At 48.6% G+C, this 13,140-nt stretch overlaps 5 protein-coding genes across 5 annotated transcripts; 4 read left to right on the top strand and 1 right to left on the bottom strand.

Annotated features, from left to right (window-relative positions):
- The first annotated feature begins 1,340 nt into the window (after positions 1–1,340).
- PV09_05635 (uncharacterized protein) lies at positions 1,341–4,042 on the top strand. The gene is made up of 4 exons (XM_016359164.1): positions 1,341–1,796; positions 1,856–2,866; positions 3,007–3,168; positions 3,381–4,042. The coding sequence occupies exons 1-4, from the start codon at positions 1,650–1,652 to the stop codon at positions 3,810–3,812; spliced, it is 1,752 nt and encodes a 583-aa protein (XP_016212843.1). The 5' UTR covers positions 1,341–1,649; the 3' UTR covers positions 3,813–4,042.
- Positions 4,043–4,225: 183 nt separating this feature from the next.
- PV09_05634 (uncharacterized protein) lies at positions 4,226–6,156 on the top strand (the record flags this gene model as incomplete). Its single annotated transcript, XM_016359163.1, has 3 exons — positions 4,226–5,149; positions 5,198–6,024; positions 6,129–6,156. Exons 1-3 carry the CDS (start codon positions 4,256–4,258, stop codon positions 6,154–6,156), a joined length of 1,749 nt encoding a protein of 582 aa, XP_016212842.1. The 5' UTR covers positions 4,226–4,255.
- Positions 6,157–6,714: 558 nt separating this feature from the next.
- PV09_05633 (uncharacterized protein) lies at positions 6,715–7,743 on the top strand (the record flags this gene model as incomplete). Its single annotated transcript, XM_016359162.1, has 2 exons — positions 6,715–7,350; positions 7,412–7,743. 2 exons carry the CDS (start codon positions 6,715–6,717, stop codon positions 7,622–7,624), a joined length of 849 nt encoding a protein of 282 aa, XP_016212841.1. The 3' UTR covers positions 7,625–7,743.
- A 12-nt stretch (positions 7,744–7,755) lies between these two features.
- PV09_05632 (uncharacterized protein) lies at positions 7,756–11,254 on the bottom strand. The gene is made up of 8 exons (XM_016359161.1): positions 11,044–11,254; positions 10,892–10,984; positions 10,752–10,840; positions 10,054–10,691; positions 9,542–10,002; positions 9,409–9,491; positions 9,247–9,358; positions 7,756–9,197 (listed from the first exon to the last, which is right to left on the bottom strand). The coding sequence occupies exons 1-8, from the start codon at positions 11,077–11,079 to the stop codon at positions 7,914–7,916; spliced, it is 2,796 nt and encodes a 931-aa protein (XP_016212840.1). The 5' UTR covers positions 11,080–11,254; the 3' UTR covers positions 7,756–7,913.
- Positions 11,255–11,680: 426 nt separating this feature from the next.
- On the top strand, positions 11,681–13,106 carry PV09_05631 (uncharacterized protein; the record flags this gene model as incomplete). Its single annotated transcript, XM_016359160.1, has 5 exons — positions 11,681–11,748; positions 11,807–11,909; positions 11,959–12,810; positions 12,860–13,015; positions 13,068–13,106. The coding sequence occupies 5 exons, from the start codon at positions 11,681–11,683 to the stop codon at positions 13,104–13,106; spliced, it is 1,218 nt and encodes a 405-aa protein (XP_016212839.1).
- Positions 13,107–13,140: the final 34 nt, after the last annotated feature.

The raw sequence follows: 13,140 nt of genomic DNA, 5'->3' as shown, positions 1-13,140 counted from the left end.
ATGCCTCCGCATGAAACATCGACGTAGTCCAAGACATTCCATTTTCCATACCTTTTGATCAGTACCGGGGCGGCAGGCTACTGCCGCACATAACATCAAGTTTTAGTAGGAGAATCAACTGACCCATTCACTGTCTCTCTACACTAGTTCTAGTCTGTTCGAAGCGTGGTAAAAAAAATGGCTCAAAGCCAAAAGTGGAAAGTCAAGCTTGTTCACAGTTTTGGGTTTGTATTATCTCACCAGCGTCGTCTTTCGGCATATGGTGAACTTCCTGACGATACTCGGCGCTTCCAAAATATCCGATTTCAGAGTCTGAAGAATGATTGGGGCATGGCGAAGTACGGGGCACGCGGCGTTGTTTCTTCATGTCGGCTCAATTTGATCAGGAAAAAATTGAACCACAGATGCGCTGTCGCGTAAGTTGTCGCCGACCAAGCTCACAAATAGCCTCTGGAAGCATCTATGGGCCACACTCTATGTATAAATGGCCAGCGCCAACTTTGGATGCAAAGAAGCTCATAGCCTTTTCCACGCAAGAGGTGGGTGGTCCCTTGCTGTTGCGTTCGCCAAAGCTCTGGACATGATGTCTTCGTCACCGGTGACAAATGAAAAGTGTTTGGATAAGAATCAGAGATCTAAATCAGAACTCGTCACATCTTCAGCATCAAAAGAAGGAGGCGGTTTGGACGAATAGCCAAAATCGTCTATACTATTGGTGCTGCAGAGCCTATCTGCCGCAGATCGTCAGCGCGCCATTAAGTCAAGCACAACGTGCCTGAGGACCCGGAACGCGTACACTTCGAGAGTAGGCCAGCGTATCAATGTCGCTCCGTATGATTTAAACATCCGAGGAAGGATGTGAGGAGGCTCACACTGGCAGCCAACGGAAGAAGCGAGGTAGCTGTCTTGAACGCAGACGGCAATGACGCTGTACACGATATTACCCCACAATTATAGAATTCATAAGGTGTCGGAGCTGTAGAGCCAAAACTACGGTCTCATGTTTCAACTGAAGGCTCGAGTTAAAGATCGCTTCGTGAGTTTGAGAACAGTGCTCAGCGTTGTGACTTCATGTCGTAAATAAGGGCACGAGCTCCGGAATCTCGTGAGGTTCAGCCGTGAGTACACTTACATGCAATCGGTGGAACAACGCGTGGTTCAAGTTGGCCGACCACCGCTTTATGCCTTTTGAAGCTTGAAGTCGGACTGTCATGCAATAACTTAGCGCTTGAAAGGCTTTCCGCCTTCGCCCTGTAGCGTATGGCCAAAAAAGGAAACAGCGGAGTTTATAAGGCTACAGGGCGCTAAACTGCGGACTGAGCCCTGCAACGAAGCGATTCCCAAGCATAAGTTCGTTTTTCATGTTATTACATATGCACTCAAAGTAGTTCGATCGTGTCGCATTTCGTTCTCTTCCGTCACTTATCAGGTCCTGCTCGAGAAAAGCTGAAGAGCATTGCGAATTTCTACAGAAAATCGGTCAATCCTTCAGCGGTCTGCGGCCTCACGAGCCAAGCTATCTTCTTCCGTACATCACCAATCACTGACACATCTACTTTAAGACGCAACCCAGAAACAATCATTCTGTATTTCAAACAAGGCCACTCTTATATTCTACTTCAGATTTCGACCAAACATACGTGGGCACCATGGGCATAGAAGTCACAGAAAATGTGTCCCTAGGCGCAACGCCCGCCGCTGCACCTCGGCCAGACAAGCCTACGTCGTCAGCACCCAAGCGGAAGATACATTTCCTAGACACGCCAAAGGAGATCCAGGCCTTGGTGATTAGCTATGTGCGTGCTGTTGGCCTGTGTTGTTTGCCATTAGAGCTCGTGTGGCTAACAGTCCTCAGATTATCCGTCCCACGGACCTCGTCAACGTGTGTCTTACTTGCAAGCAACTGCATCAAGCGGCTGTCAAGGAGTTGTATCATGAAGTCACGCTTGAAGTCGGCTCCCATGCCGATACCCGTCTAACCGCCTTCATCAACCCTCGCAATATCGGCCTCCCACATATAAAGAAGTTGGATCTGTACCTAGCTGATGTTGCAGACAAGTGCAATCAGGTCAACCAAGCCAATTTGGCTATTCGCATGCTCATCGAATTTCTGCCGGAGGACACGCTTGAAAAGTTTTCGTGGCATCCATGGACGCCCTTCTCCGCAGACAATTTGAAGCTGCTATACAAGAAACAGCGAAAGATGAAATGGCTTGAGGGCATATCATTAGATAGGAACGTCCTGCCCGAACTTGAGAAGGATCCGGGTTTCGACAGTCTGTTTGAGAATGTGCGGAAGCTTGGCCTGTACCCGGACTCTCGAGAGGTCCTCGATATGTGTGCTGCTTTGGTGAAGCGCTCAAAGAAGCTGGAAAAGATCACGCTCCATGCGAGCTTCGATGACGACACAGACCGACCAACAATATCTAGTCGAGAACTCAATGACTCCAGTACAGCGCCGGGGTTGATCACTTCAACCTTGTTTGGTCATCTTATGCCCTTCGAGACCTGCCAGCCAATGGCTCTTAAGGATTTCACGCTGCAAAAAATTAACCTGCGATATGCTGCAGACACATACTGCCACATCGTCGACTTCCGCAATCTCAAGGCATTGCGAGTTTTTGGTTGCTCAGGGGCTGATTCCTTGTTTGCTCAATTATGCAAAGCGACCAAGTTACCAGAAAAGTTGGAGACGTTGGAATTCAAACACGACGATAACCCTGAAAATGATGCTCTATCTGCTTTAGACGGATTCTTATGCCTCGTGTCTGGAATCAAGATCTTGACGTTGGATATCTGCTACGCAAAGCAGCTTCCTGCCTCCGCTGGCATTGCTCGACACGGCAAGACATTGCGCGAACTCATTGTAAGTGCTAATGCTTTCGCTTTTAGGTTGCTCTCATGTCATCCCAGATTCCTGCTTGACTTATAATAATCGGGATGTTCTTGATTCCTACCCACCCGCTGAGTTTGGACTGTCAGTGGTTAAAGACTAATTTTCTGTAGGTGCACGCTAGTCGGGGAGATGGTGAGGAGGAAGAGCTTGTATACGACTTTGAAGACTTTGACAAGATATGTCAGAGCTGCAGCATGCTTGAACAGCTCTCTATTGCCTTTCCAACAACAAGTCTAATCAGACCCAATTCAGACGCATTTCAGTCTTTCGAGGTGAGTTGAGATTGCCTTTTGAACGCATTTGTCCTGCGCAGACTCGTGGGCCTTTTTTTTTACAATATTCAATATTCACAAGATTTCTGATCGAATCAATCATTCGTCAGAAGCCGTAGAATACTCTAATCACCCGTGTGTGACTTGAATCTCTGTTTATTCATACTTTGTTTAGCTCGTAGGCATTGTCCCTAACTAACTGGCGGCACTAGAATGCACTGGGAAATCTGCCAAACTTAATTACCCTGAACATCACCACATGGCCTACAAATACACCGTCGACCTCAAGGCTGCCTAGGAAGACTTATGAAGTTTTGCTCCAAGCTTTAGCCCAATCTGGTTTTGAACGCTCGATGGCATTTGCAGCGGCGCAAGATCCCCCGCGCAGCTCTAAGTTAGCGATAATCGCTTTCGGTTCATCTGACAAGGTTTACGATCGGGAGGATTCCAAGAACCAGATCATCTTCACAAAGGGCAAGCAAATCGATGCTTTCGGAAAAGAGAGTCCACTCGCTGTGCAGATTAGCTGGTGTCTGCGTAAGTACGTTGTGCCGAAGAGCGATGTCCTCGACTTCAGCCTTGCCAGAAGCGTGCCTCCCCCGACCCGGGAGCCACCACGAAGCGAAGATAGTGATGCTCTTTGATACTCATCTCAATTTCACTTTCTCTTATACATTAGAGAAGACGACAGGTTACTTTGCAGGTAAGTTAAGGGTTGCTAGAAGGCCAGGCATAAAAAGTTTCTCGTTGAGCGCAGACTATCGTTCATTTAAGTTTTCTTTTTGCACTCCAAGCTGTGTGCGTAGCCACAAGCGACGCGAGAATTCCGTTATGTAAAAAGATACCCAATTTATCGATCTTTTGCATTGTGCACATATTTAAACTCTATCTTGCGCTAAACTTGACTGGTTTCTACACAAAAGCGAGATTATGTGATGTTCGGCTTTATCGGCAAAATTCCGAATGAACTGCCTGATTGATCATAGCTCGGCAACCACAACAGTTGCCTCGAAAGCGCTTGATGTTCGATTCAAGACTTATTCAACTTTTCGAAATTCTTGCATACAGTATAGCGAGAATCTAAAATATGGCCGAGAAGCGATCAGAAACACTTGGGCCTAAGCAATGGCATCCACGCAAACTAGCAATACTAACACCATTCCGTAAAACCCTCCTCTTGTTATCTCTGGTTGGTGTAATGATTGTTGGACACAATCTATTACGTGATGTTTCTTTCGACAGCCTGCCGTCAATCCTCGACATTTTGCCCTTCCACGAGAATGGGGAAAAATATCAGTGCACACAATTCCCTGCACTCTATCCAGCACATAAAACGAACGAGCTCGCGAAAATGGATGATTACCTGAGATCGGAGGAGTTCCGCAATAGCTCAATTGCCAGGCTTTCAGGAGCTGTACAGATTCCTTCTATATCATACGATGATCTTGGTGCTGTTGGAGAAGACAAGCGCTGGGACGTTTTCTACGATCTTTCAGCATACTTGATGAAGTCATACCCTTTGGTGCACCAGACGATGCATCTAGACAGGGTCAATACGCATGGTTTGGCCTATACATGGCTCGGCAGCGATACGTCCCTAAAGCCTCTGCTACTCATGGCACATCAAGACGTTGTACCAGTACCCGAAGATACGATCAAATCATGGACTCATGCCCCCTTCTCCGGTTATTTTGACGGAAAACTCATATGGGGTCGAGGCTCTGCCGACTGCAAGAATTCTTTGACGGGTATTCTTGAGTCTCTAGAGCAGCTCATAGCTGCCAAATTCAGTCCCAGGAGAACTATTGTCTTGTCATTCGGATTTGATGAAGAAAGCTCCGGCAAAAAAGGTGCTGGCGAGTTGTCCCAGTTCTTGCAACAAAAGTTTGGCAAAAACAGCTTTGCCGCTATTGTCGATGAAGGAGCAGGATTCTACAATATGTGGGGTAGAACCTTCGCGCTACCCGGCGTTGCTGAGAAGGTGCGTCTATTGACTCAAAATTGTAGACATGCTAAGAGCAGCCAATAGGGCTATTTGGATGTCTCCATCGTTGTCCGCATGCCTGGCGGTCACTCATCTATCCCTCCAGACCATAATAGCATCGGTGTTACGAGTGAGCTCGTCACATTGATTGAAAATAACCTATATGAACCTCGACTTCATGACGAGAACCCATATCTAAGCCTCCTGCACTGTGGGGCAGCTCATGGGAACGAATTTCCGTCCAAGCTGAAGAAGTTACTTTCGCGGCGGTCGAAGAAGGCAAGCTGTAACACAAAGGACAAACTTGCTCTTGAAGCTTCAAAAGGGTCATTGGACATCAAGTACCTCATGACCACCTCAGTTGCGGTGGACGTGATAAGAGGAGGGGTCAAAGTCAATGCACTTCCCGAAAGAACGGAGGTAACAGTCAATCACCGGATTAACGTTGGAGAACGCACAACCGTAGTTAAAGACAAACTTGTATCCTTGGCGAATAAGGTCGCAGCAAAGTACAACCTAAGCGTCAATGCCTTCAACGATGCAGATGAACAGCCTTCGTCCATAACCATCCGGGCGGGGAACCAGTTGGAGCCGGCACCGGTTACTCCAACTAGTTCAGATCCCATGACACCGTATGCCATTCTCGCAAGCACAACACGTGCTTTATATGGAGAGGAAATGATCGTATCGCCATGTCTCATGACTGGAAATACCGATACTCGGTTCTACTGGGACTTATCACCTCACATCTTCCGTTACATGCCAGGCTACGATCCAGAGTTTGAGGGACTTGGTCGTATTCACACCGTGGATGAAGCTATTTCGGCGAGATCCCATCTAGCATTAATTCAGTGGTATTCCTTATTCATCAGGTGCGTAATTGATTTTGAGCTGAGCTCGCTCTAAGCTCTTGCATGATTTTGTTGACGTGAATTATACCTCCCACAAGCGCTTTGTTGCTGACAATCAATCCAAGGAACATGGATGAAGCGGATCTTGCTTGAAAAAGCATAGCCTCAAAGCAATAGATCCTGCAGGCGTCAGACGACGACCTTTACGGCTAGAAGAGAAGTCGCGGGAACTAGTTTCTAAATTTTCGTGCGCTCCATTACTATACGAATTAAGCATAGATCTAACGCGAATTCAGATGTGAAGAGCTCCACCAGGATCATTTCATTACACGACATTCAATTGTCTCGCACTGGATGGCATAATAGAGATGGAGGATCATGGCTTCGATAGTCTTGTATCCCGAACACCTGGTCACGTCAAAAGATATTGATGAATTTTGCGATTAAAATGATCAGAACAGAAAATATTTGGCAAACAGCTAGCGGGATGGTTGAATTTCGAGACGCAGGGAACGCTGATATGTTTCCTCTTGCACACGGATGGACGAGGCTATTCATTCGTACTTTGCCTTGTCTTGCACTATTTCTACATCCATCTTCGCACATGCACGGGGGAAAACAAGCAGGAAATTCTTCTTCATAACAATCTAAGCCCCATCGTTGTCTCCATCACTCCCTCTAGGCCTACATAGGTCTAGCTAATCGAGCGCAATGTTCGTGCTTCGTTACATTCTGCCTGTTGCGGCATATTGTGCTGCATCTCTTGTCGAATTTGACGACGACCTTGCTATAGCCCTCAAAACTGCTCCCGTAGACCTAGATAAATTCCTGCTGCTCAAGGATGCGAAACAGCCCTGGACTTTTGACTTCAGGGCTCAGGCAAACTACACATTTAGTCCGGGATCTGTGAAAGCTGCCAATGCCTACACAAGCCCACTAATGTATGGCACAGGAATGACCATGCAGCTCATTTCACTTGGTCCATGTGGCATTCTGCCGCCGCACGAACATCCGAGGGCAGACAACATCGCCATAGCCATACATGGGACCACTCAGACTTGGATGTACAATGAAAACGGGGCGGAATTGATTTCGACAATCCTTACACCGGGTGTTATGACAGTTTTCCCGAAAGGGTCTGTACATAGCATGATGAACATGGGTTGCTCAAATGCGCAATTGGTGTCGGTGTTGAACAACGAAGACCCGGGTACCCTAAATATATTGAACGCTGCTACCCATTTCCCTGACGGTCTGATCGGTTCTCTCTTCCAAGGCGGACTATCCAAGCAGGTCTGGAATAGGCTTGAGCAGACGCTGCAGCCAGTTGGCACTGGATCGCAATGGGTATTTGTTCCTCAATAGCGCAGGATATTCAGTCGTCCATTCCTGACTGACCCTACCACAGGGCACTGAGGCCTGTTACAAAGCATGTGGCGTGCCTTATAAGCACAACGAAGATAACTTCACATTTGATGACTCCGCCAATATTTGGGACGGTGGAAATGGGACCCGTTCTGGCTATTACGATGCTGGGACAGGCAAGCAAAAGCTAGATAATGCCGTTCCATACTACGATGATGATGATGATGATGATGATGTGGCACCAAGGCAGGCATAAAGCTCATGTCGTTACCCAATGGTGGATTCCATGGGGTCAGACGCGAGCAAGACAACAAGAATTCCCGCACTGCATGCATGAAGAAAAATTCGGAAGTTATTGAGAAAGTTGTTTGCATTACTCCTTGGAACTTTGATGAAGCCATTAGTATTGAATTATCAGCTACGAAAGTCGCAATATCACGTCTGGTATATCTTATTTACAAGATCAATTCTCTGCTTCTCCATACCTTGTGTCCGCATTATCACCAACAGTCTCTCTAAACACGACATGAGGACTCTGCCTTCCTTCACGAAGCCATATAATTGCCCGATCGCCACTTCTTTATCGCTATAACGTCCTTCCACAACTCACTTTCTCTCTGACTTCCATTGTCGCCCTCATCGGCAAAAGGATCTTCTTCTATTTCTTTTTCTTTGCCTTTGCTCTCTTCAAGCTTTGACAGGATGACGCCACTTCCTAAAGACCCATTTATCTCCCACCTCGCTTCCGCAGTACCCGGCCTAACTTCCCCCTCAGTGATAAATCGCGCAAGGAGCGGTTTTGGTGGACCTTGTTTTGTAAGAACGACATCGCCAAGCCTCCAATAGACAAGACCAGACTCCTTTCTGAATTTAAACCCATCAGAAGCGCGACATGATTGCAATCTCGAGCCTGAAGAAATGTTGACTTGAATGACAATGGCCAAGTCGCTAAAAGTGAGTGATTCAAAAGGGTAAGAGGGATTAAGACTGTAGGATACGCGGCAATCGGCTTGCTTTGAATCGATGCGCCACTGTGATTGCAGAAGCAACGGCATACGAGAAGTTGCCTCCTCCGGCGTGATGTGAACCTGATACTTGAATGCTACTTGCGTCTTCGTGATCTGTCCCAGATCAACGCTGAAATGACCAACCTTACCTGGAACAGCGTCGATGAAAGCTGGATTTGGTGCTAACTTGTCGTTCGCGCCCAGGTTCTCTAGTCGTATGATTTCTGTACCGAAGGGCGCGTCGAGGTCCGTGGGATTAAATGAAAGGCCAATCTCCCCAACTAGACTTGCACGTGTTACCTTCCCGTCAGAGAACACCGCATTTATCGTTTCTACGAATGAACTGTTTAGGCCCGGTTCGTGCATATCTGGGTGTCTGACTGTTGTGCTAACTGTACTGCCTAACGATCTGCCGGACCGAATGGAATGGGTGTCTGAACTCGTGTGGTCCTCCAGAGCTAAAGTGCTCCGATGAGGCATTTTGAAAGGAGATGTCTGAGAGTTCGGAGAGTTCATTTGTGAAGGTACTGTTACGGAAGTGTCCGTTGATGGCGCAGCTGCCACGAGGGGGGGAGACGGCAGGCTCAAGACAGCTGCTGTAGCTACTTCCATCGGCGCATTTGTAGTTGTTGATGATACCGGTTCGATTGGCATACCCGCAGCAGGAGATGATGCTTCAGCAGGCAAAGGAGCACTGCCAGGAGGCGTTGCAAGTGCCGGATCCTTGGGTAGTTCGGGTATAGACTGCCCATTAGGAATCATAATAGTGTTCCTATCTCGTCTATTCCGTATCGTACCCATACTTCGTCTAGGCTGGGTTTGCTGCCGAGTGTGAGTTCTGATCTATTACGATTGGAGCGAAAAATCGTACACTTTGAAGGGCATTTCCAAATTTTGCAAATGCAGCTGAGGTATCGCCGCTATCTTCCTGAATTGGTGCGTTTTTGATATCGACTTTGAATTGCGGCTGTGATTCATTTACCCTGGCCTGTGTTATTTCTTGCTCTAAAATTTTACGGAGATGAGAACTTGCTCTGCTGCCTCAGCCAAAGCTTGCTGCATGGGGTCTCGGTGACTGGGAGGCGGAATTGTAAATCCATGTTCATCTTTTGGCGGCTAGAGTTTGATTAGGATCCATAATACCAACAATGCCAGAGAGAATATACCTCATATGTCACAGACGAGGGTTGCAAGGGCTCTTGCAGGACACCCACTGGTGCATTTGCAGTGCCGTTCACAGGCTCCGACATGGTCGATTGTTCATGGACTGTCTCTAGATTTGTGCCGTTCGTACCATCCGATGTTACATTTGTAAGCGGTTCCATCTGAGGTGGTGCATTAGAGGAACGGCTGGCGGGGGTTTCTTCGAACCCAGAGTTTGCGGTTCTTGGAGGTGAGGGTACTGTTTCAAGAGGTTGGTGCGAGTGTTCTTTGCGCGCAAAGCGGCCGAACGGCGATCGCACATCAGACGACGATTTCTTACGCTCTGGCGATCGACTTTGGGCATAAGGATTCGTACTTTGTCTACGTCGTGCAATGACCGTGCCTAGCCTTTTCAGACCGAACTTGCTCCCTTTCTCCGACGATTTTTCACTCGTGATTGGTGGCCGTTCTGGGCGATCTTGGACTAGAGGCTATTAGCAGGCGTTGGGGGGGCTCATACTAAGAAAAACCATACAAGAATTGGATCTATGACTTGATCCATCGTCCCTGGGTACAGATGACACAGGGGCAAGGGAAGAGCTGGCATCTGTTGTAGAAGGTGGAGGATGTTCTTGCCGCATGCTCAGTCGCCTTTGCGATTGGGGTAAAGTTTTCGTTGTCTTCATAACAAACGTTTTGATCTCATCCGCAGTCTGCATATTCAGCAGTGCGTTCAAGGAATCTTCGGCTGATTCGGAGAGGGCAGATCCAGCTTCGATAAGGCTCGTCTGGTATTGGGTGAGTAGGTCGCGCATATTGTCAACGCGAGCCTCGTCAACGGCCTGTAGTCGCTCAAAGACGAAGGGTGCTTGCGATTTCCATTGCTGAAGCGCGTTTTCGACCTCGCTGGAGGCATTGGCGACTTTGCCAGCATCAGCCTTCCCTCCCTTGCTACTCAGCTTCTCCGACTTTTTCTGGGCACTCTCAAGTTCTTTTGCAATCGCGTGTATATTTCCAACCATGTTTGTCATTTGCACCATGTCGCGATCTTTGGACGCCCACTCCCTTAACGGCACCTCCACGTCCGACCCAATGCTTTGTGCGAGACCGTAGTGGGCACTTGCAACGCCCTCGATCGAGTTTATCATCTTCTGCCATGGGATTTGGAAGATGCTGACCAGACGTTAGCAGCCGTCCCCCTTTAACTATGCCAGCGCTACGTATGCCGCATACCCCAGATCGGAAAGCTCAGAATCTTTGAATCCTCTCGCAGCAAGCTTACGAAGTGACGTGGCGTATGTCTCTTCGATGCGCCGCCGTTCCTAAGCCTCATTAGATCTTGCTTAGTTGATTCGGTCGAATGTTGCACGAACCAGAAGCCACTCGGCCACATCAACATTCAGACGGTTAATATATTTCAGCCGGTCGCTGAGCAGATTGACGGCCTGGAGAGGCTGGAGTTTGTCCTACGACCATTCTAAGCATTGTGTTGCGTTTTGAGAGTTTGACATTGGCTTATACACACCAGCATCGCAGGGTAGTCCTGCCTCTGTAGATCCATGGCTGTCGATGGGAAAAATGTGGTAGAAAGCGAAAGGCAGCAGACAGGAAGTCAGGCACTACATGGGACCGACAGCGAGATAGCAGCCAGCGCAGTCAATCTGCGGCACGTACGTGGAAAGCTAAGTTATGCATGCGATGAGCAGTGGCACGTCAACCTTCGACGTAGCGCAGCCGGCGCCGGCCGTGCTCATGCTGGGGCCACGCTCCCGACGAGCTTGACCTAATACGTCGACATAACGGGAGTAGAACGACCACCAGTCGCAATGGCAAACGACGTGTCAACAGCCTCAAACTCACGGGCTGCCTCGAACAGACGGTAACTCAGCTGCGAGGCAAGATGTAGCAGAAAAAGAAAATAAAGCGAGCTGTTCATCGTCACCTGCGGCTCTGAACCGCGCCGTTCGCGCCGGAGCTTGCAGGTTCCCAAGACCGCTCCCAAGCCGAGTTCTCATTGGCTCTCCGCCGTTCCCTTCGCTACCTTCGCTCTCTGCCCCCCGTATTCGAATGCCTACCCTCCCTTCCAGTGCACTTCTCTCGTTCTATTCTCCTCGAGTCTTGTATCAGATACTCTTCGTGCTCCCGGACCAAGAACTTTCATCATGGACGCCGCCTCCGACTGGCGCTACCGCCTCTCGTTTTCCGAAAGGCTCGCTTCAATTGTAAAAATGCATGTATGTTCCAGTCACATGAGTGCGCTGGTATGGATCCTGACATGTCATAACTAGCACGGCAGAGTACAAGAGCGCGAATCCAGACGTCACGCCAGCTGAGGCCTCTCAGAGGGCCAAAACGCTGGAGGCATCCATATTTGGCCGAGCTTCCGAAATTGTAAGCTGTCTGCCTCCAATTCCGTGCCCTCCTCTCACGTGATGAAAAGCTTGATTACCATCGTCAATGCAACGAGCTGCTCGACGAGCTACGACAAGAAGCAAAGCCTGTCCAAGACGCTGTCTCGATAGATAAGGACGAAGAGCTTGGACAGCGCGGAACAAAGACGGTTGGAAGGTACAAGAATGCCAGGCATTTTCGCGACGGTCTTCACTCAGACGTATACAAGGCGACCGCGCCTGTTGACAACCCAGCCTCCTTTGTGGGACTTGCGGGAGCTGTCGTTGCGCTCAAGGTCACTTATCTGATCGGCATGACTCCACCGCATAATTCCGAGCGGGAGGTAAGGGTTTTGCAAAAGCTCTCTCACCCCAACATCATCCCGCTATGGGAATCCTTCCGTGAGCCAGGCTATAGCCACCTGGTTCTCGTATTCCCGTTTATGCCATACGAACTCGACATGATTCTTAGGCAAGGTTACATAGCAGAAGCGCAAGGTCGCAGCTATTTACGAGACCTCTTCTCAGCACTCATGTATCTACACTCTGTCGGAATCATTCATCGTGATGTCAAGCCATCTAATATATTAATGAAGACTCCCTCCGGTCCAGCGTATCTAGCAGACTTTGGCATCGTCTGGGATCCCAACGATCCCGACTCAGAGCCTCCAGACCAAAAAATTACCGACGTGGGTACGACGAGTTACAGAGCTCCAGATATACTCTTCGGTAATTCTTCGTATGACGCAAGTCTCGATATCTGGGCTGGTGGCTGTGTCGCGGCGCAGGTGGTGACATCCTCATCCACGCCATTCTTCGACTCTGGAGATGCTGGGAGTGACCTCACGTTAATTCAGAGCATCTTCATGAAACTTGGTACCCCTACGCTAGAAAGTTGGCCGGTTTGTATATCTTTGCGCCACCTAATATGTGAGACTAAGACGTTTGTAGGCCGCAGAGAGTTGTCCAGATTGGGGGAAAATCCAATGGGTAGAATACTCGCCAAAGCCCTGGTCTGAACTTTTACCAGATACATCGACTGTGGCTAGAGATCTTATTTCCAAGCTGATCGTATATCAAGGTAGCGAACGCTTGACTGCAGCACAAGTATGATGAATCAATTACGCAACAGCCTTGCAGCGTAGACTAACAACTCCAGGCGCTTCAACATCCATTTTTTCAAGCTGCATTAGCTTGACGGCAAAAGATGAGGTTGTTCTGCTGTGCATCAA

The sequence above is a fragment of the Verruconis gallopava genome, assembly GCF_000836295.1.
Source record: "Verruconis gallopava strain CBS 43764 unplaced genomic scaffold supercont1.18, whole genome shotgun sequence".
In the NCBI taxonomy this organism is placed as follows: Eukaryota; Fungi; Ascomycota; class Dothideomycetes; order Venturiales; family Sympoventuriaceae; genus Verruconis; species Verruconis gallopava.
This window is presented reverse-complemented; position numbering and strand designations above follow the sequence as displayed.